The following is an 18,412-nucleotide window of genomic DNA, read 5'->3' as shown; positions in this document are numbered from 1 at the left end:
TCTTTGAATAAATCCAAAACATCAGAGATTATTGGATGGTTGATTGTTTAACAGTAGATGCTGTGGAGATATCGAATAGGGGCCCCCATCGCTGAGGAGTGAGAAAATTTCTATATGAAAAATAATAGTAGAGAAATTAGTATGGGATGGTTGTTGAGAAAACTGAATATATATATTATATATAAAGGACAAAACGTGTCAGCAACGCACACCACTTATAATTTTATAGAAGATGAGTAGAATTATTTCGTGCGGTGCACACTGCCCTGGCAGAGAGGTAGGCGTGAATGATGCATGGTTTTAAATTTTGTCTAACATGGAGATGACTCATCTGAATTATTTCCATATCGTTGACGAGTTTACAAGTTGTCTCAAAGACGTGATTTATTCTAATTTCAAAGTATTTTTTAAAATTTCATTTAAGACGAGTTAAATAAATTGTATATCTCGTCTTCTTGCTCAAGAAGAAAACGAGACATCAAAACAAGTTTTAAAACCATAATATAATGTTTTGTTCTGGTTTAGATTGACATTGTTGTGTTTGAGTGTTGTGGAGAAATAAAACGCCTATGGGGTTTGGATTAGAGGTGTTTGTCGGTTTGGGCTGGGCCTGGTTTAGCCAAAATAATATTAAATGGGACTAAGGACTTAGACGATTTAAAATCCCCAAGCAAGAGCTTTACTCATGACCCTAAAATGTAATGAAGGGAACATTACAAACGTTTGGCTTAGATTATAATTTCAATACTACAACATTCGTTCAAACAATTTAAGTAATTATTTACAATTATGATTATGCTCATATAGAATCTTAAATCCCTAAATAAATAAAAAATCTGGGGAAAAATAAGATGAAAGTGTTTCTATTGACACCAAGGAAGGAACTGGCGGGGCAATTGCCCCCCACAGAACATTGAGACATCCTTATATTTTCAACTAATTACATGTCTCATTTGTCTCCACTCGCTCACCTCTCTCCCCATTTACCTCCTCACCCTCTTTTTCAATTTTTTGTTGATGATATTGCCTCTTAACTGGTCCTTCTCATATACTAATTAGAAATGATCTAAATATCATTTTCTTCAACTTATAATAAAAAAACCTTTGAATTTCTCTCAAAAGCCATTCATCTTTAAATTCTTCAACTATACAATTAATCATAGTTTGCCCTCACTACAAGAAAATCATGATTTCACCCCTGATTGACACCCCAACTTTTACTTTCTCTCAATTATTCATTTATTTACTCATGAGTGAATCTCCATTTTATGAATTGAATATGAAGAAATTCTAATTTTGATACATTGTTCATTTTTATTCTCAAAACATAATTTTAGAGTGAATTCGTCACTTTTATAATTTACAAATTCATTGATAAAATACCAACAATTTTACCTTATCAATTCTTTGACACAAGTTATGCACGTTTCAGGAAGAATCCAAGTTTTTATTTTTTTACTTGAAGTGTAATAAATAAAAGTTAGGGTGCCAATAAGAACTCTCATAAAAATTGAATTCAGTGAACTCTTACCAAATCCAGTCATAAGAGATCAACATTCCATTACTAAATGGTTCATGACTTTTAGCACGAAATTCGCAGCTGGTAGGATATGGATGTATTGACTTTTTCCTATCTACGATTCTGTTTTTACCAAACATTTGTCTCCCTTACAATGGCTCTCCTTTTAAGAAATGTGAACGTCTCTGTCATTTTCATCTTTATCAAAAAAGTTGTTTCGAGCCGTGACAACATTTAAATTTACATCGTTTCACACATTACTGATGTGAATGCGTGTACATAATCATACAAAATTTTCTTCGAGAGGTCGAGTGAAAAGCATTTATGATTTTGTGCACGCCAATGCATGAACAATGCCGATTTTAATGGTGCTTGAGTACGACTCTTAAATGTATATTAAATAATTATAATTCTTTGAGTCGTGTTGGAGTGACTTAAAGATGAAAAGTATTTATGATTCCTATACACTTTCACGTCAAGATGTGCGATGTGAGGTATAATTTTGAAGTTGCTTCAGCATTATTTTAATTAAGATGGATAACCTATATTTAAATCAGTAAAAAAATAATTATTCCAGATTAAAACACAAAACTCAATTGAGACAAACAATCAAGTTTATGAAAAATCAGCCAATATTTTCAAAATAGCGAATTAGCCAACTTGGATATTCGACAACTATCTTGTTCGCTTGCTTATGAAAGACCAACAAGAATCACCTCACCTAGATTGATCTTAGACGAGTTTTAAAACCATGGTTTCTGCTAAAAATCTTAATTAAAGCTTTGAGGGCAGATAATGATTCTATTCTTTTAATGACCACAACCCATTTCGACTTTTCCATGAAAACAGCATTTTAATTTGGGCTTCTGCTCCAGTTAGGAAAGCTCTTAATTCTTTTACTTCATAATTTTGTGTTTATATCTATATGGTTAATTGTATATATTTATTTCATTAAGTGGTGATTTATGAAAAAAGTCGGTGTGATAATATAAGTTCTCAAAATACATAAGAATGGAAAATGAGAATTATATTTAAATTAATATAAAAATCACAACATACATCAAGACACGATTTGGGTTCCTCTGTGTAAATGATAGATATCAGGAAATCCTATGATAGAGAATAAACCTGGTTCGCCTAAAGTTAAATCTCACAGCAATATCTCAATTCTTTACAGCTATGAAGCTTCCTTATATGGCAGTTCACAAGCAGCCATGGGTTGCTTTGATTTGTACTTGCCGAGCATTTCAGCAACAGTTCGGCAACGACATTGGTTTCCTGGCCGAATCACGTCCCCATAAACAGCCATTTCAATGATGTCGAGCTCTTTGTCTGCAAAAGGAAAATTATGCAACTCTAGTCAGTACCCACTATTTCATCAAAGCGTAGAACACTATGAACACTTAAAAACCAAACATTTTGAAAGCAATTCCCGTCATGCATTCATTTTCTTTTTCTTTTCTTTGTACTGACGAGAGACGAACATTGGGATTGGGGCAGGAATACATGAATTCTTTCCAAGAAATAGAATCTATATTCTTTTCCATCCAACCAAATATGGTGTGACTCTCTAAATGGAATGATGCAATCTCCACCTTAATTTAAGTAATTTGTTTTTTTTTCAGCTTTAAACATTCGCCAAGTGGGTCTTCTAAATTTAACCAAAGAAAATCCAATTCAATGGTTCTATTTTTTTTTTGAAAAGTATAATATATTGAAATGTGGTAAAACAAAATACAAGGAGGCCGAGACAGCCTCCCACAGCGCAACAAGAAAGAAAAAGTAAAAACTTAAAAAAAAACTACAGAATCAATTGTTGCATAGAGAACTCTATGTTTTGTTTGGACCACGGGTATAACAAGCCCAAGATCTCTAAGAATCCAGCATGACAGCTTCTGACCTTACTATTGAACACCCTGTTATTTCTCTCGTTCCAAACCCCCCAAGCAATGGCCGAGGGTAGCATAGTCCAATGGTTCTATTTTGTATTGGGCTTGTTCTATATTATTGAAATCCAGTCAAGTTTCTTAACTATTTTTAGTATATCTTCCACTAAATTAAACTCTTAAAAAGTCACGTCAAAGTGTTCCTTATGTCGTTGGAATACAGTCTCAATACACAATGCGTCTTAAATTCACACAATTATCTACTTCAGGATTAGATCGATCTGCAGAAGTGCTAGGCACCAAACAAAGCAAGTATGCATTATTTCATCAATGGAGATAACGACAAAATTTAATAAATTTGTTGCCTTACACATGAAACTAAACATAGCTTGATGCATGGAAAACAAACCTATCGCACCTGACAATCCAATCTTAATGGGCCTTAATGTCGTACATGTATATCCATGACAATCCATGCAACACGTGTTACTGATCTCATTAAAAACAGGCTTACTGAAAACAGAAGACAAAAAAAAACACTTGTTGAGGATCCTCGCATGAAATTATAGTCTTACCCCATTGTGGGCTAAATATACTTCTTTGCAAGAACAAAGCCTAAATAAGTTGGGTTTCAAATCTCCTGGAGACATGCTTCAGGATTAAATACGGTAGAGAATTTCCAAACATGAAGCATGTCCTGAGTAAACTCATTTCAACATAGAAAGCCTTGTATGATTTATTAAAAAATAAGATAAAACTTAGCTAAGTCCCATATCTTAACTACGGCCAACGGGCCAAGTAGCACTAATAAATTGAACTTGTGTTGTTGAAATGGTAAGTTAAAGCTTCAAAGATATTGTCAACTCCTTGAGATACGCATGATTTTAGCACCACATGCACGGCCTAAATTAAATAAAATTAAATGTACATTGAGAGACCACACTTTATTTTTAATATCTTTTCAACCAAAGTATCACCTTTTTATTTTTTATCGACTAAGAGAAAGCATTTGAGTAAATTTGGTGGGTATATATTCATTGTAACATTGCAAAATTAGTTTAATATTTCTTCTTTAGCAATTTTGAAATGTATTTCCATTTCAAAAAAGGGAGAATTTTTTTTTTCTATCTCCAATTGTGTTTTTCTTAGTTTCCCTTGAATGTGTTCATTTCTGATTTTCTCGAAAATCTTTCCACAATCCAAATAACTAACCTAATAAAAATGGTAACTTGATAAGAAAGCCAAAATCAAGCTTATAAAAGAGAACAAGTATGCCATTGAAGCAAAGAAAATTGAGCAAAAAAATACCAGTAAATTTCAAATCGCAAGAGAAACCCTGAAGCTCAGCTTTTTCCACCCACTCCTTATCTGCTTTAAATCTGTTCACCCTTGTTTGAAGTATTTGACAGTTCTCCGCAATTGATTCTCCACCTTCAACAGAAACCCAAACCCAATTTAGTTTTTTTTTTCCTTAAAAAAATAAATTGAATTTTCAAACAAAACAAGAATGGGAAAGATTAACAACCCATATAATAGAATCGACAAAGAACAACAAAATCGTTCAACCCACCACCCCAAAAAAAAAAAAATTAAATAGAGAAGGATACCTTTGGAGAAGGGTATGATGTGGTCGTATTCGAAGCAGAGGCAGCCCTGGCAATTGCAGAAGCGCTTGCAGACAATGTTACCAGCCGCGTCTTTGCGCCATCGTTCGGGATGTCGACCAGCCACCACTTCGGCCTTTTCCCAACACAAGCTTTTCGCCTTCGCGTTGAAGAATCTCGGCCTTTCTTCTTTGTTGCTATTAGCTTCAGAAGATCGCGCAGCCGAAGTACTCATCTCTCTCTCTCTCTCTCTCTCGAGAATGGTCCGAAAGAAGGAGCACTAAATGGGATGGATTGATCCGATTCAGACCCGAATTTATATATTTGTGGGTTTGGATTCTAGGACCTACTACGATAAATCGTGCTGCAGGGACATTGAATTTTGACATTGTTTCACACATTGGTGTGCACAAAATTATAAATGCTCCTCACTCATATCTCGATGAAAAGCAACTATAGTTATACATACATATACACGTCAGCAATGTGTGAAACGATGTCAACGTAAATGTCACTTTAGCATTTTCAACTGGTCCGTTGGTTTTCAGTTTACCACTAGAAAGAATCTGATTCGTAGGGTATGGAGAGATAATTTGTTAGAGTCGTGATAATATGACATCCCCTCTGACACACACCCCTGTGACCCTATCACAGAATCATAGATCATTTGTCTGTAGGATACCCAAAAAAAAAAAAAAAGTATGTATGGTTATGTGCATCCTAAGACAAAAGATCTACAGTTACGTGATGGGGGACGGGGACGTAGAGGGGCATGTGTCAAAGGGGCGTTAAAAAATCATTACACAATTTGTTATGGGTCGGGACTTGGGATCTGTCGACTTAGAGAAAAAACACATGATCCCAACCATGCAAACATAAAATCAAACAATTGAGATTTATCCTATCGATGGATTTTATCCTTATATGGTTAAGATTGAGATTGAGATCATGTGTTTTTTCACGAGTCATCGAGCTCAACCCGTTTGTTATTGGTTCACATAAGTCTCTTGCACATAAATATAATTCAAGAGTTGTGCTAGGATGACACAAAGGTGACTAAATGATGTGGTGTTGTGCACATTATGGTAGATGCTTTTCCGTGAGATACGAGTAAAAAGGATCTACGGTTGTGCGTGCGTCACATCATTTTTGCACCTTTGTGTCTCTGTTTGTGTATTCTAGCATTTTTCATAATTCAAATATATTGTAACTTTACTATTAGGTTTGACGAACCCAATGAAAATATTCAGCATTTTGAAATATGTTTGATTGCATGGAAAGTCACTTTCCATGGAATTTGAAATCCATGGGAAATTAGTTGTGGAAAATAGGTAGGGTTGGAAAATCAAATTCCATTGTTTGATTTCACTTGGATAAAATCATGGAAAAATATGAGAAAAAAGAAGAAGAGGAGAAGGAGGAAGAAGATGAGAGGAGGGGGAGAGGAAGAAGAAGATGACGAGGAAGAGGGAGGGGAGAAGATGTGGCAATGAAGGTGGCGGCGATGACGACGGCGACGACGGTGGCGGCGACGGCGACTGCGACGGTGACAATGGCGACGACAGAGGTAAGTGAGGAAGATGGGGGGAGAACGTCGTGGTGGTGGTGGCGGAGGAGGTGAGGGATTGAGAAGAAGAGGAAGAAGAGAGAGAGAGAGAGAAGGTGGTCGGAGACGGAACCGACGGCGATGGTAACGACGGCGATGACGATGACGACGAGGTTAGTGTAATGGTGGTGGTGGTGGTGGTGGTGGTGGTGGTGGTAGTGGTAGTGGTGGTGGTAGGAAAGAATTGAGGATGGAAAATATGGGTGAATTTCATTTTCCCACCCATATGGGTAGGAAAGTGAAATCCATAATTTAGTGGACTTTTTGAATGGGGTGGAAAATGAATTTCCATTTCCATGTGCAATTAAACACTTGAAAAATGTCATTTTCCATGGAAATTGATTTTCCACCCTATTTTTCATGTGCAATCAAACATACCATTATTAAGTAGTATTGATCCACCATTCTACAAGACTCTTACTAACCATTATTTTAAGCTAGGCAAGCAAAGTGGTTAGTTGTCAACATGAAAGTGGGTTCAACGAGACTTGAACCTGGGTTGAGGGATCAACTCTTGACATGCCTTTACCAACTTTTATAAGTGGGCACTTTCATCCTTATGAACCCACACATCCATTAATGCATGTAAGATTCCAATGTTTTATTATAGAGTCGTATTGAGTGCACGCGGTAAATCTTATGCGGCCAACGTGGCGAGGGCACATAATCATAGATCTTTTTCTCTTCAAGATACACAAGAAAAAAAGATCTATAGATCTGTGCCCTTGCCACATCAGCCTCATAGGATCACTGTGTGTATTCATCATTATATAATTCCGAAATGGGATGCTTTTTTAAAGTTTGATTTGATAAATGCTAATCAACCCAAAACACGGGTTTCTCTAAACAAACCCCTTCCTTACTATGATAGTGAGGGGAAAAAAAAAAAAAAGTTGTTCTTAAGCTTCATCCACCATAAAAAGACCTCGAGATGTGTAAAACAAGACCTTGCAATTTGTAATGAATCTCGAGGACTTTGTTTTGCTTGAGGTCTTTTTGATGGTGGATGAGGCTTGGTAAGGCCTTTTTACCTCACTATCATGGTAAGACTCTTAAACTACCGAAGACATGAGTACAAAAGAAATGCTCTCTCTCTCTCTCTCTCTCTCTCTCTCTCTCTCTCTCTCTCTCTCTTATGATAGTTAAAATTTCATTTACAAACAACAAAAGGCCTCCAGCCCATCCATGAGAGAGATACAAAACAATCTACACATAAGAATTTATATTATTTTAAGAAATTCAAATTAAGACAAAACTACTTAAAAAATAGACCCAATACATGTAGACATGAATGCCTCATTTCCCTTCTCAATTGTAGGATAGCATTCCGCCAGTTTTGATTCAATAAACATTGTTGACTTGGAGAAAGCTTGGGTATATAAATAAATGGTTAAGCCATGTGCATCAATCCCATCGTTGTAGAACCACGGAGATGATTGTTTTCTCGATGAAATCATAAGTACACTTCCTTGATGAGTACATCAAGAGACACTTATACTTTGGTTTCAAAGATATGAGTCGATGATACCGCCAAACCCTCGACATCATAAGTACGTACAAGCCTCTGTCTCTTGCCAGGTGCCTCTGACCAACAAAACTCCATATGGAACGACTTTGATTGTGCCACGCTCTTTGCCACATCGCATGGACATCCCATGTACATGCCTCCGGGCAACAGAGTCATCTGGAAGCCTCCATCAAAGGTAACCAGGTTATCAGAGACAGTGCCTGACCAATTGACGTTAGTTGTAACATCGCTTCCCATGGATGTTGAAGTAATGTCCTGGTTGAGAAAAGGAAGACAGAACTCAACTCATTACAACCGCATAAAGCAAATTATGCTTAAAGAACCTATAGATACCACAAAATACACACGTATTTTGCTAACTTCTTAATCAACTTGCAACCCATACAAGTCGACTTGGTGTGCTTGAGCTTTGACTACCAAAGTCCAAACTCATAATTATTAATGATTGACTTAGTCGATCTCTTATAAGTTAAAAGTCAAATTGAGAAACAATGTGAAATTTGCACCCCCAACCCCACCTAAAAAAAAAAATAAATAAAATTCCATGCCTTAAGTTCTCCATGCTAAAGTAGGTTGAACAAAACACACTACATCTTAAGGGGATCGAATCATTTCAGAAACCTGAATTAGCCGACCCTTATCATCAATTTCAAGTAAAGAAACTGTATTAGCTTCCGCAATTGTTGCTCCATAAACTCCACTGCGCTTAGTTACTGAATGACCCTTCCACCTACCAAGGAATGGAGTTATCCTACTTGTACTATCCTGCATATCAAGGAGGGATATAAGGCATTGTAGGATATGTAACCAAACAACTTAAAGATGTTGTTCCATAACTAATTAAAGTTGGACAGTGATCAAGATATATCAAATCAAGCATGGTCATCAAATGAGCTTCAGAAGATATCATTTTTTGATAATTACTCGAAGTCAGCGTAATTAATAACCTTAGAGTTGTCGAGGGAAGGAGGATGAGATAACCCGTCCCCTCGTTCTTCAAGAAAAATAAGAAGCATTTCAACGATGCCTCTTGGGTCCAAGATATGGAAGGCTCTCGCTCGCATATATTTCTCCTGTGAATAAAGGCAATTCTCACAGACAACAGAAGGCCGACGAGAGGGAAGCTTTAGATTTCTGCACAGAATCACTGAATAAATAGACAATTGTTGTAGTGCTGAAGTAACACTAGTAAATTAAGCATAAATCTCTTTACCTATCACTTAATTTAGTTTCAAACCAATTAAAAGGAAAATAAATAAATTACGGTGTAGTTCCTCTACTCCAATAAGTAGTGAAAATTCTCAATAAGGTAATTCTTTCAGAGAAGAAGCACTCACTTGGGTGATTCTTCGCCAGTATCATCTTCCCCAAGCACCCCCTGCCTCAATACAGCTTCTATCATTCCAGCTGTCTGGTATCTTAGAGAAAATGCCCTCTCTTTTGGGAAAAAGCCAATCTGCGGACTAACCACAATATATTTTCAAAAGATAACAATGAGAACACAAAGGCTAAGCTGTAACCTATTTTGCCTCAACAAGTCTTTAAGTTCACAAATATGAGTTACCAAAAATCTCACCTGTTGATACTTGTCTACAGTAAACACGTTGGTTTCTTTGATTTTGTACTCTGCCCACTCTGGCTCAGAATTATATCCCGAAATTGAAGTTGATGAAGGTTGTTTTATGTATAGCCTACATGATCCAAGCACAAATTAATCCCCTTTCGCTATCCTAGCAAAGAAAATGTAAATAATTACTATGAATTGTGTCTTTCAAGTATTCACTATAGACTCATTATGTACCAAAAGTTTCAACAAAGTCATTTGTTAGAAATAGAAAACTAGACTGAATGAAAAAAAAAATCGTGATGTTCAAAAGCCAATAATGATCCAAGCATGTGCCATGTGTAATCTGTTAAAAGCAAGAAGGCAACTTAGAAAAGAAAAAAAATTAATCTGTTTAAACGAGTGATCAATCATGCTCCATATATATTATTAAACAGCATTCTTTGAATCACAAAGTGCATACCTTGTGCATGTGTGAGAAGAGAATGGAAATCGATCGGGGTTTGAAAACCCAAGAACCAGCATTAGATCCACACGATTTCTAACATAATCCAAAGGTCATGAACGCATGAAGATTTTCAAGTTTATCACATATTAGCTTTGGTTTGTTCGAACTTAAGTACTTAACACACACTAATTCCATTACTTACACACAAAGGTTCACGAAAGAAAAAGAAAAAAAAAAAGCAAAATAATCACAACAGCTGACTAATTACCAATCACTAATATTTGATAGTGAGCTAAGAGTAAGACTACCATCCACATGTTGGACTATAATACCCAGATCGAGATCACCGTTGGAATACCCTTGTCACATATTACACAATATAGGATGGAAATGAGTTCCCTACTGATGCTCTCCTCGGTATGGCAAGACACATCGTGATATTCTAGATATTACTAATATAAACAAAAAAAATTAAAAGAAAGAATTAACATATGAGATGATTTAATAGTTCAAATTTAAAGAACCCACCTTTAATTCACAGGAATTGTAGTGTTAATATTGAAAATTACCAAGAAAATGGAAATTAAAATCAAATGTGATCAATAAGTTCCAAATAGACTTATTCAAGAGATTTGACTATTTGTTTTCAAGTGGACATCAAAACCCATTAACAAGCACAGACCAATGACTTTGTAGATGGATTTTATTTTCCTCTTAAATTCTAGATTATTTTTTTTTTCTTTAAAAATAATCACAATGTAACAGAATCTCTGCAACAAAACCCAATTAAAAAATAAAAATAATAACGTAAGCTTACGTTTGAATGAGACTCATGAGTTCATCTTCGCCATATGAGCTGACGGCAAGCTTCGTGGTCACTTCTTGCATCAAGTTACCGTAAGAATCGAATTGCTATGAGATTCAAACATCGAAATAAGAAACCACATTCAACGAAACTAACAGATACAAAAATTTAAATAAATAAAAAAAATTCTGAAGTAGAAATTCCACACTGACATAGAAGGATCCATTCCATTTGCCCAAGTTAAGATTAATGAAGCTTTGGAGAGTTTCTCCTCCTTTCTGGTCTTCTTCTAACATGGCGGACGATGGTTGAGATACTTGAATTCGTTTTCTTGGAAACGTGGGAAGAAAGAGAGAAAGTGGGTTTGATTTGGAGAAGCCTATAGGGAGTTTTCGGATTTGGTTTGCATTTAGGGTTTTCGTCATGGGAGCTACAGCTACAGAAGAAATTGCCGCCATGGATGTTTTTTTTTTTTTTCTAAGTTAGGAAAAACCAGTCGTTCAGACCTTATCTTCGGAGGTAGTGTATAGTAAGCTTGGTTTTAAAACCATGGTTTTTAAACTCGGTATTTGGTCTCGTCTCGTTCACCTCGGATACCGAGTTGACTCGGATGATACGTCTCGTCTCGTTCAACATTGAAACAATGGTTTTTAACCATTTAAAAAATCTGAAAAATTCAGAATTAATTCCTATTAAAAAATGAATCCCCCCAAAAAATATAAAATTAAAAAAAAAAATCATAATATACCTATCAATCAAATTCAAGGTAATAAAATAAAACACATGTTTCCTAAAGATCAGTATAAATTTCTAATGAAAATTTCATTAAAAAGCTTCTAAAGAAAAAATAAAACAAATTATCAAAAATACATTTAAGTATTTATCACAAGAAAGTAATAATATCACTCAATAGCTATTGCTTGTAAAAATAGAACAGAAATTTTCATTTGTAACTTTTTTTTCGTAAAACTCGGTTGTCTAGGTTAACTCGGATGAGATTTTAAAAATCTCATCCGATACAACTCGGACGAGATTTTAAAAATCTCATCCGATACAACTCGTTTATCTCGCGAGTTAACGTAATATCTGTATTGTCTCGTATATCTCATTCGTATCGTCCGAGTTTTGTAAAAATATCGTTCGAGACGACTCGCATATCTCACGATATGCAGTTGTTTCATGACACATTGTGAGTTGGTCTCGTTAGGCTTTGATACCGAGTTAACTCGGACGATACGTCTCAGTCTCGGACGAATTTAAAAATCATGTTTCAAACTCGATTTCGTGTCTGGTTTTGGCACTCAACTATATGAGTTAACTCTTCCGAGTCATCCCATCTCGCAACTAAAAGCTTTAAAACAGATTTAATTTAATTTTTTTATTCCGACTCCCGTAGGATTTCATAGTTACTATGATCTTTTGACCACCACAAAATTTAAAAGAAAATTCTATGAATTTTGGAAAAGAAATTTTTTGAATTTGAATTTTAAATTTGGGAGTTAGGTGAAAGTTCGATAGTCTTTCATTTTCAAAAAAGTCGTGCTGGGATTGTGAGAAAATAATATTTACAGTTATGTGCGCACCTCTACATCAGAAATGTAAAAATCGTCGTAAATCCAATGCCACTCCAATATTAGTGTTTTCAAAATCTTGGATTAAACCTAATATAAATTATTTAAAAAAAAAAAAAAATTTGGGTCTTAATTTTTCCACGAAATCTAAAGGGTTATAGTGTTGGAGTGCCAATATGGTAATTCATTTGAGCAAAATGACAATTAAGAAGACTTGAAACCTTACTAAGTTAAGTAAGAAAAGTGTTTTTCTTTTTCTTATCACATAGATTGTTAAATACTCAATTATTACATCATCATATTGCATGTAAATTGTTTATTATATATTAAAAATACCAAAGTTAATTGACTTGTCCAAAATTTTCCAAATAGACCCAGATGGGGATGTTATAAATTATTTTGATAGATATTCAATGGTTAGGTGCCAACGATTTTAATAAACCTAAATAAACTGACTATCGGATCTTCCTCCACATTTAAACAAATAATAATAATAATAATAATTATAGACTAAGCCAGTAAAAATTGGGAACTTTCATCCTATATTTAAACTTCTACATGTGTCTATGACAAGTATATTTATCCCCAAATAAATCCCTTGTATATGTGAGATCCAACAATTGATATTTATCTTAGAGATCCATAACATATTCTCGAGATACAAATTAGATATATTACCAAATCTTTATCAACTAAATTTTCCTTAATGACACACTTTACAAGAACATAACCAAATCATCTCGCAATTGGTGAGACTAAGTACTGGATGAATTTCATGGCACATTCACTACCAATAATTTCTTTCTTCCCTCTTACAATGGCCAGTTGGTAACAGAGAGCAATTATAGAAACACTAGTCAGACACTGGGTAATAGTAAGCACGATATAGGGGAGAGAATCGATTACAAGTGAAAAGAGAATGACCAATTTTGTTACATTCCTACCTCTCCATCACAAAGATCCAACTGTTGAAACCAGAATAAGACCCACATCTTTTAAAATATCATTATTATTATTTATTTATTTTTGAAATAGCCTGATTAAAACCAACCACCTAATTTGAAGAATTTGAAATAAAGACCAGATAAAATAAAAACCAATTCCCTACTCAGTTGAAAGATTTTTTTTTTTTTTTTTCTAAACAACTTTGTTTTATAAGTAGTCTTGAGAAATTGATGCCAGTTACCCCCACAAACTACAAAATGAAGATAAATGAAAGTAATTTCTTAAGAAAAGCTTCGACAACATCAAATTGAATGCTAATAAAAGTTTTGAAGACATCTGATGGGAGTCCCCACCGAGGCATTTGTTTTCGAACTAGCACACAGTGTTTCAAACCCCAAAATAAAACCCAACAGAAAGCTAATATGTATCTTCTCGGTCTGAAAATGCAACCGTAAGAACTTTTAACCAAATCTTCAGCTAAAATTTCAATAATTTCATAAACAAGGTAAAGCTACTTTGGACCAATGTCCTTGAGGGCACAGATCTGCTCTTCGCCCATTGCTGACATCACAGTGACAACCAGATCCTTTCCATCAGCAAAACCATCTTTGATCTGTATTTTAATTATACAACCGTTAAGGATTCAAAATAGCCAAAAAAAAAAAACTGGGAAACAATTCAAAATAGATTATAATAAAGAGAAACAAGTATTCAGCTTGCAGGACAAATCCAATCCCAAAAAAGGAATAAGCATTCAGAAACATGTTAACTTTCATTTTCCTAGAAAAGACAGCAGAATAAAATATGGCTAAGAAAATTCTCGTTTCATGCCTACTTTCAAATGGCAAGCACCTTACGTCAGGTTTATAGTAAGTAGTCATGGAAGCAGAAATCATCAATTAGAAAACCAAATGCACTAATTACCAATGTTATCAAGTCGCATATGCTATGCAGTGGGATCAGCATATGCATGTGTGCATATGCAATTGCACTATTGCATATGTGGTCGCATACGAGGAAAATCTAATAAAAAAAATGAAAAATGCATATATGATGACATAATAATGTAACTATCATAAATTGCATACCCATTCGTATATGACAACTATGCTAATTACAGTTATTATTTGATGTAAAAAACGAAGTATTGACCTTTAAGTAAAATTAACAAGGTATAAGTCTGAAAACCTTAGAAATAAATTTAGAAATGAAACCAAAAGAAAATTACCCATACAAGCTACCATATAAAACAATATATATGCATCTGATCAAGCAGTAAAGAAATTATCCAAGGGAAGCATCGATCCAAATACATGATGAAAGAATCAATCCAGCAAAAGAAAAGATGATCTAACAATCAAGATCAATGTAACACACACAAGTAGCTTACATGATAATTTGAGGAATTGAGATAGTAAAGCAAAAGCAAGGAAGCCAACAAACCTGGGAGAGCAAGTTATCATCAGTTGGGAGCCTCAGATCATCCTTAGTACCCCCATTTTCAGTCAGCAGGCTCACCTGAAGCATATAATATATGTCACACAGAAGTCGATAGAAGCCAACCAAGACAACTAAGCAGGATAACATAAAAATTAAAAAAACATACAAATCCATCCTCAGAGATATCAATCAGCTGGTAGTCCGTGCGATTAACATGGGGAACCTGCAACAATAATATAAATGCATTAATATCCAGAAAAAATAATGATCATAATGGAGAATAATAAATTAAACTCAATGGACTGAAGATCTTACATCACAGTTATGGGAAGAGGGCACAATGTCTTCAAGCTTTTTGCCGTTGAAGATGTCAATTCCAACAAAGTGGCATTTGGCGTGACCATGCTTGCCAGTTTTGGAGGTTGAGACTTCAACAACCTGCATGAAAATATACACTAAGATTATATTATAAATACCTCCCAATTGTAGATTGTAGGAAAAGAGAAGGAAGATTTCTTTCTCAATATTACAAATATAGTTAATACAACGATGAGCATGAGGCCATAATACATGAAACAAACAAGATGTCCAATAATAAGGGTTTTGTTAACATGTGCCCTAAGGGCACACGTTAAAGTGCATTAAATACACATTGGGAATTGATTTTCGTACCAAAACTGCCCTTAATATTTTTTTACCAAAAATACCCCCAAATTCTTATTCCCAATGTGTATTTAATGCACTTTAACGTGTGCCATAACAAAACCCTTATATCACATATTCATGTCAAAAAACTTGAATTGACAATTCTCAATAATGAATATTTAGATATCAAACGAGTGCCAAATGATTGGACAAAAAATCCACAAAACATTCCAAACGAAGACGGGAACTACTACAACGAAAGAACACCTCCCAAACAAACTCTGCAAAGATTATCTTCTGAAAATTAAAATGAACTAAAGAACAACACAAAAAAAAAAATCTAGAAAAACAAATATTGTAATTAAACCATGAACAAAAGATAAGACAAAAAAACTCGATAACTAAAAGCATGCAAACGTTGCAAGTTTACAAAGCCAAGCTTCTAAAACTAAAAAGCAAATATACCAATCAATAAACATCTACATGTTCTCTATACGTAACTTGATAATCATATAATAAAACAACCCACATTGGATTCCAATCAACAAATACCTCCCTATGATCAGCATGCAAAGACTCGAAATGCAAGTTTGACAACTGTTTCAACAAATTCGATAACCTGACGCGAGTTAAACTGCTCATCACATGAGATCCGGAAAACATTAATAATCTGAAGGGGAAACACAATTCCTAATCCAACAAAACAGTGAGGAGGAAAATCAAGAAAGAAAGAAATTCAAATTCTTTAGCATAAAAACAATCCCCTCATAGAACACTTACAATGTATTTTTTTCGAAATAAAAAATGATTATCAATATAGGACATATAAATTCCAATAAAAAGAATCAATCCAAGTGGCAAGAGACATGGAATCTCAAATTATAAACACGAAACTCAACAAATCTACAACATCGACCAAGAAAAGAACTGAAGATCTTAATTGGATCATTAAAATAACAATCTAAACAATCAAACAGGCAACAAAATTGAAATTGATGAACAGGAAAGAAGATATCAAAACTAAGAGTACGGACCATAGCCCTAAGAAATCAACAAGTCACATAATCATCTCCAAGTACATTGCAACAATGACCTTAAACCAAAACCTCGAACTCGAGATCTAAAGAAACTAAGATCCAGAAACAAACCTTGCAAGCCCTAGATTTGATCACAATGTAACCATTCTTACGGATTGTTCCAGCTTGCTGAGGATAAGTCTTCGAAGCTCCTGCATCAGCTTTCGATTCAAAGTGGTGTTCTTCGTCCGACATGACTGATCGCTTTCAAGCTGAAGAAGGTGAGAGAAAATGTAAGAAAACGAGTTGCAGAGCTCGAAAAGCGAAGAAGAAGAAGAAGGGAGGCTTCGAGAATTACCTTAATTGAATATATTTGTATCTCTATCTCACTTTCTATAAAAAAAAGACAGAGCTAAATATTTGCAGCCTAGGGTTTCATAAGAACTCTTTTTCCTCACCTCATTCTTTTTGCATGCTTGTCGTTATTGGCCGTTCGATCAATAGTGGATTGACGGCTAGATATGAAGGTACATTTTTGCGTTTCAAGTACGCTGAGCATGTTTGTTTGACTGTTTGCCCTTAAATCTTTGTTGCTTCGAAAGATACACATTTATCTAAATAATTTGTAGAGAAATGAAATTTTTTATAAGGAGAGGCAAACATCAAGGGAAAATGCAGAAGTAACATTAAAATTGAGATTGATTCTCACATTGCTGACATGGCTGTGGAATCCTAGATGCTTTTCATTGAGATACCGAGTGAAAAGCATGAATGGTTATGTGTGCACCTCCACGTCAGCAATGTGAGAATAGATGTCAATTTTAATGTTACTCCAGCGCATGCCTCAACAACAAATCATCTTCCATCAAACATGTGTCACTTTCATATATACAAGATTGATATTATCACCTAAATGGTTAATATCGAATTATTGAATGGATACTAATATTATAATATAGGGTTCTAACAATTTATAACAAATGACAACAGGATGCACTCAAGGGAGCGATCATTTACACTTGTTTAAATTGATAAGAGAGAACTTGCGACAACTTTGAAATTTTAAAATATCTTAAAAGAAATTTAGGGCAGAGATGTAATTATAAAATATTTTGAAAGGATTTCTCTCATTTTCTCACCACTTTTAGAAAGAAAGAAAATTCACCTTTTTTCTCTCTTCTCTCCAATTCTTTTCTCTTCTTTCTCAACTTAACAATTCAATCAAGAGAAATGGAGAGAAACTCATTTATTTTCTCTTCTTTCAATCCAAACACAGCGTAAGTAGCCACCTAATCTTCAAATGTAAAAAATAAAATTTACATTCTTACCCTTTTTTAAATTCTCAGTGCACACACCTTAACATACTGAATAAAAAATCAATTTCTTCTTCTTCTTCCTCTATCTCTCTCCACTTTCTATATTAATCTCCTTTTGAGTTTTGTGAGAGATGGAATTAATAGATGTATATATCAAGTAAGTATGTATGAAGAGTATCTTTTGTTTGTACAAATAGACGCTCCCTACCATCAATGATTCGTGTAATGTGAGCTTGTAATTTTGAAGATTTCATTTTTATTTTTCCAAAGATGAAGTGTTCAACTAGTAGGCCTAACTAACAAGGGGCGAGACAACTGGCCTCTTAGAACATCATATCTAGTGACCAGGCCTATGGGTGGCCAACTAGGGACTTGAACTCAAGAACTCTCTTTTTAGTAAGGAGACCCTGGCCAGTATGCCTAGTTTAGATTTCATTTTATCATTAAAGAAGTTAAAAGGAAAATTTTGTCGATCAACCACGCCGTGTCTTATAAATACAATTTACTTCAGGTGATTTC

At 34.7% G+C, this 18,412-nt stretch overlaps 3 protein-coding genes across 3 annotated transcripts; all 3 read right to left on the bottom strand.

The window, feature by feature from the left end:
* Positions 1–2,531: 2,531 nt before the first annotated feature.
* Positions 2,532–5,283, bottom strand: LOC147399112 (HNH endonuclease domain-containing protein). Its single transcript, XM_086448543.1, has 3 exons — positions 5,013–5,283; positions 4,714–4,836; positions 2,532–2,851 (listed from the first exon to the last, which is right to left on the bottom strand). Exons 1-3 carry the CDS (start codon positions 5,242–5,244, stop codon positions 2,697–2,699), a joined length of 510 nt encoding a protein of 169 aa, XP_086304669.1. The 5' UTR covers positions 5,245–5,283; the 3' UTR covers positions 2,532–2,696.
* Positions 5,284–7,822: 2,539 nt separating this feature from the next.
* On the bottom strand, positions 7,823–11,495 carry LOC147399111 (glutamate NMDA receptor subunit epsilon-1, putative (DUF3598)). The gene is made up of 7 exons (XM_086448542.1): positions 11,173–11,495; positions 10,973–11,067; positions 9,720–9,834; positions 9,481–9,599; positions 9,091–9,277; positions 8,765–8,908; positions 7,823–8,398 (listed from the first exon to the last, which is right to left on the bottom strand). Exons 1-7 carry the CDS (start codon positions 11,416–11,418, stop codon positions 8,108–8,110), a joined length of 1,197 nt encoding a protein of 398 aa, XP_086304668.1. The 5' UTR covers positions 11,419–11,495; the 3' UTR covers positions 7,823–8,107.
* A 2,258-nt stretch (positions 11,496–13,753) lies between these two features.
* Positions 13,754–17,097, bottom strand: LOC147399110 (eukaryotic translation initiation factor 5A-2-like). Its single transcript, XM_086448541.1, has 6 exons — positions 16,936–17,097; positions 16,710–16,849; positions 15,232–15,354; positions 15,083–15,139; positions 14,920–14,994; positions 13,754–14,089 (listed from the first exon to the last, which is right to left on the bottom strand). The coding sequence occupies exons 2-6, from the start codon at positions 16,830–16,832 to the stop codon at positions 13,988–13,990; spliced, it is 480 nt and encodes a 159-aa protein (XP_086304667.1). The 5' UTR covers positions 16,833–16,849; positions 16,936–17,097; the 3' UTR covers positions 13,754–13,987.
* Between the last annotated feature and the right edge of the window lie 1,315 nt (positions 17,098–18,412).

Source organism: Akebia trifoliata, chromosome 7 (assembly GCF_017979445.1).
Source record: "Akebia trifoliata isolate Shusen 1 chromosome 7, ASM1797944v1, whole genome shotgun sequence".
NCBI lineage: Eukaryota > Viridiplantae > Streptophyta > Magnoliopsida > Ranunculales > Lardizabalaceae > Akebia > Akebia trifoliata.
The sequence above is the reverse complement of the archived record's forward strand: the minus strand, read 5'-3'. Positions and strand labels throughout refer to the sequence as shown.

Coding starts and splice junctions, on each gene's coding strand:
- LOC147399112 (XM_086448543.1), bottom strand. CDS start 5,244: ATGAGTACTTCGGCTGCGCGATCTTCTGAAGCTAATAGCAACAAAGAA. Junction 4,837..5,012: donor CATCATACCCTTCTCCAAAG/GTATCCTTCTCT, acceptor TTTCTGTTGAAG/GTGGAGAATCAATTGCGGAG. Junction 2,852..4,713: donor TTGCGATTTGAAATTTACTG/GTATTTTTTTGC, acceptor TTCCTTTTGCAG/ACAAAGAGCTCGACATCATT.
- LOC147399111 (XM_086448542.1), bottom strand. CDS start 11,418: ATGGCGGCAATTTCTTCTGTAGCTGTAGCTCCCATGACGAAAACCCTA. Junction 11,068..11,172: donor AATGGAATGGATCCTTCTAT/GTCAGTGTGGAA, acceptor TGAATCTCATAG/CAATTCGATTCTTACGGTAA. Junction 9,600..9,719: donor CTGTAGACAAGTATCAACAG/GTGAGATTTTTG, acceptor GTTAGTCCGCAG/ATTGGCTTTTTCCCAAAAGA.
- LOC147399110 (XM_086448541.1), bottom strand. CDS start 16,832: ATGTCGGACGAAGAACACCACTTTGAATCGAAAGCTGATGCAGGAGCT. Junction 14,995..15,082: donor ATATCTCTGAGGATGGATTT/GTATGTTTTTTT, acceptor TATATGCTTCAG/GTGAGCCTGCTGACTGAAAA. Junction 14,090..14,919: donor ATGATAACTTGCTCTCCCAG/GTTTGTTGGCTT, acceptor ATTAAAATACAG/ATCAAAGATGGTTTTGCTGA.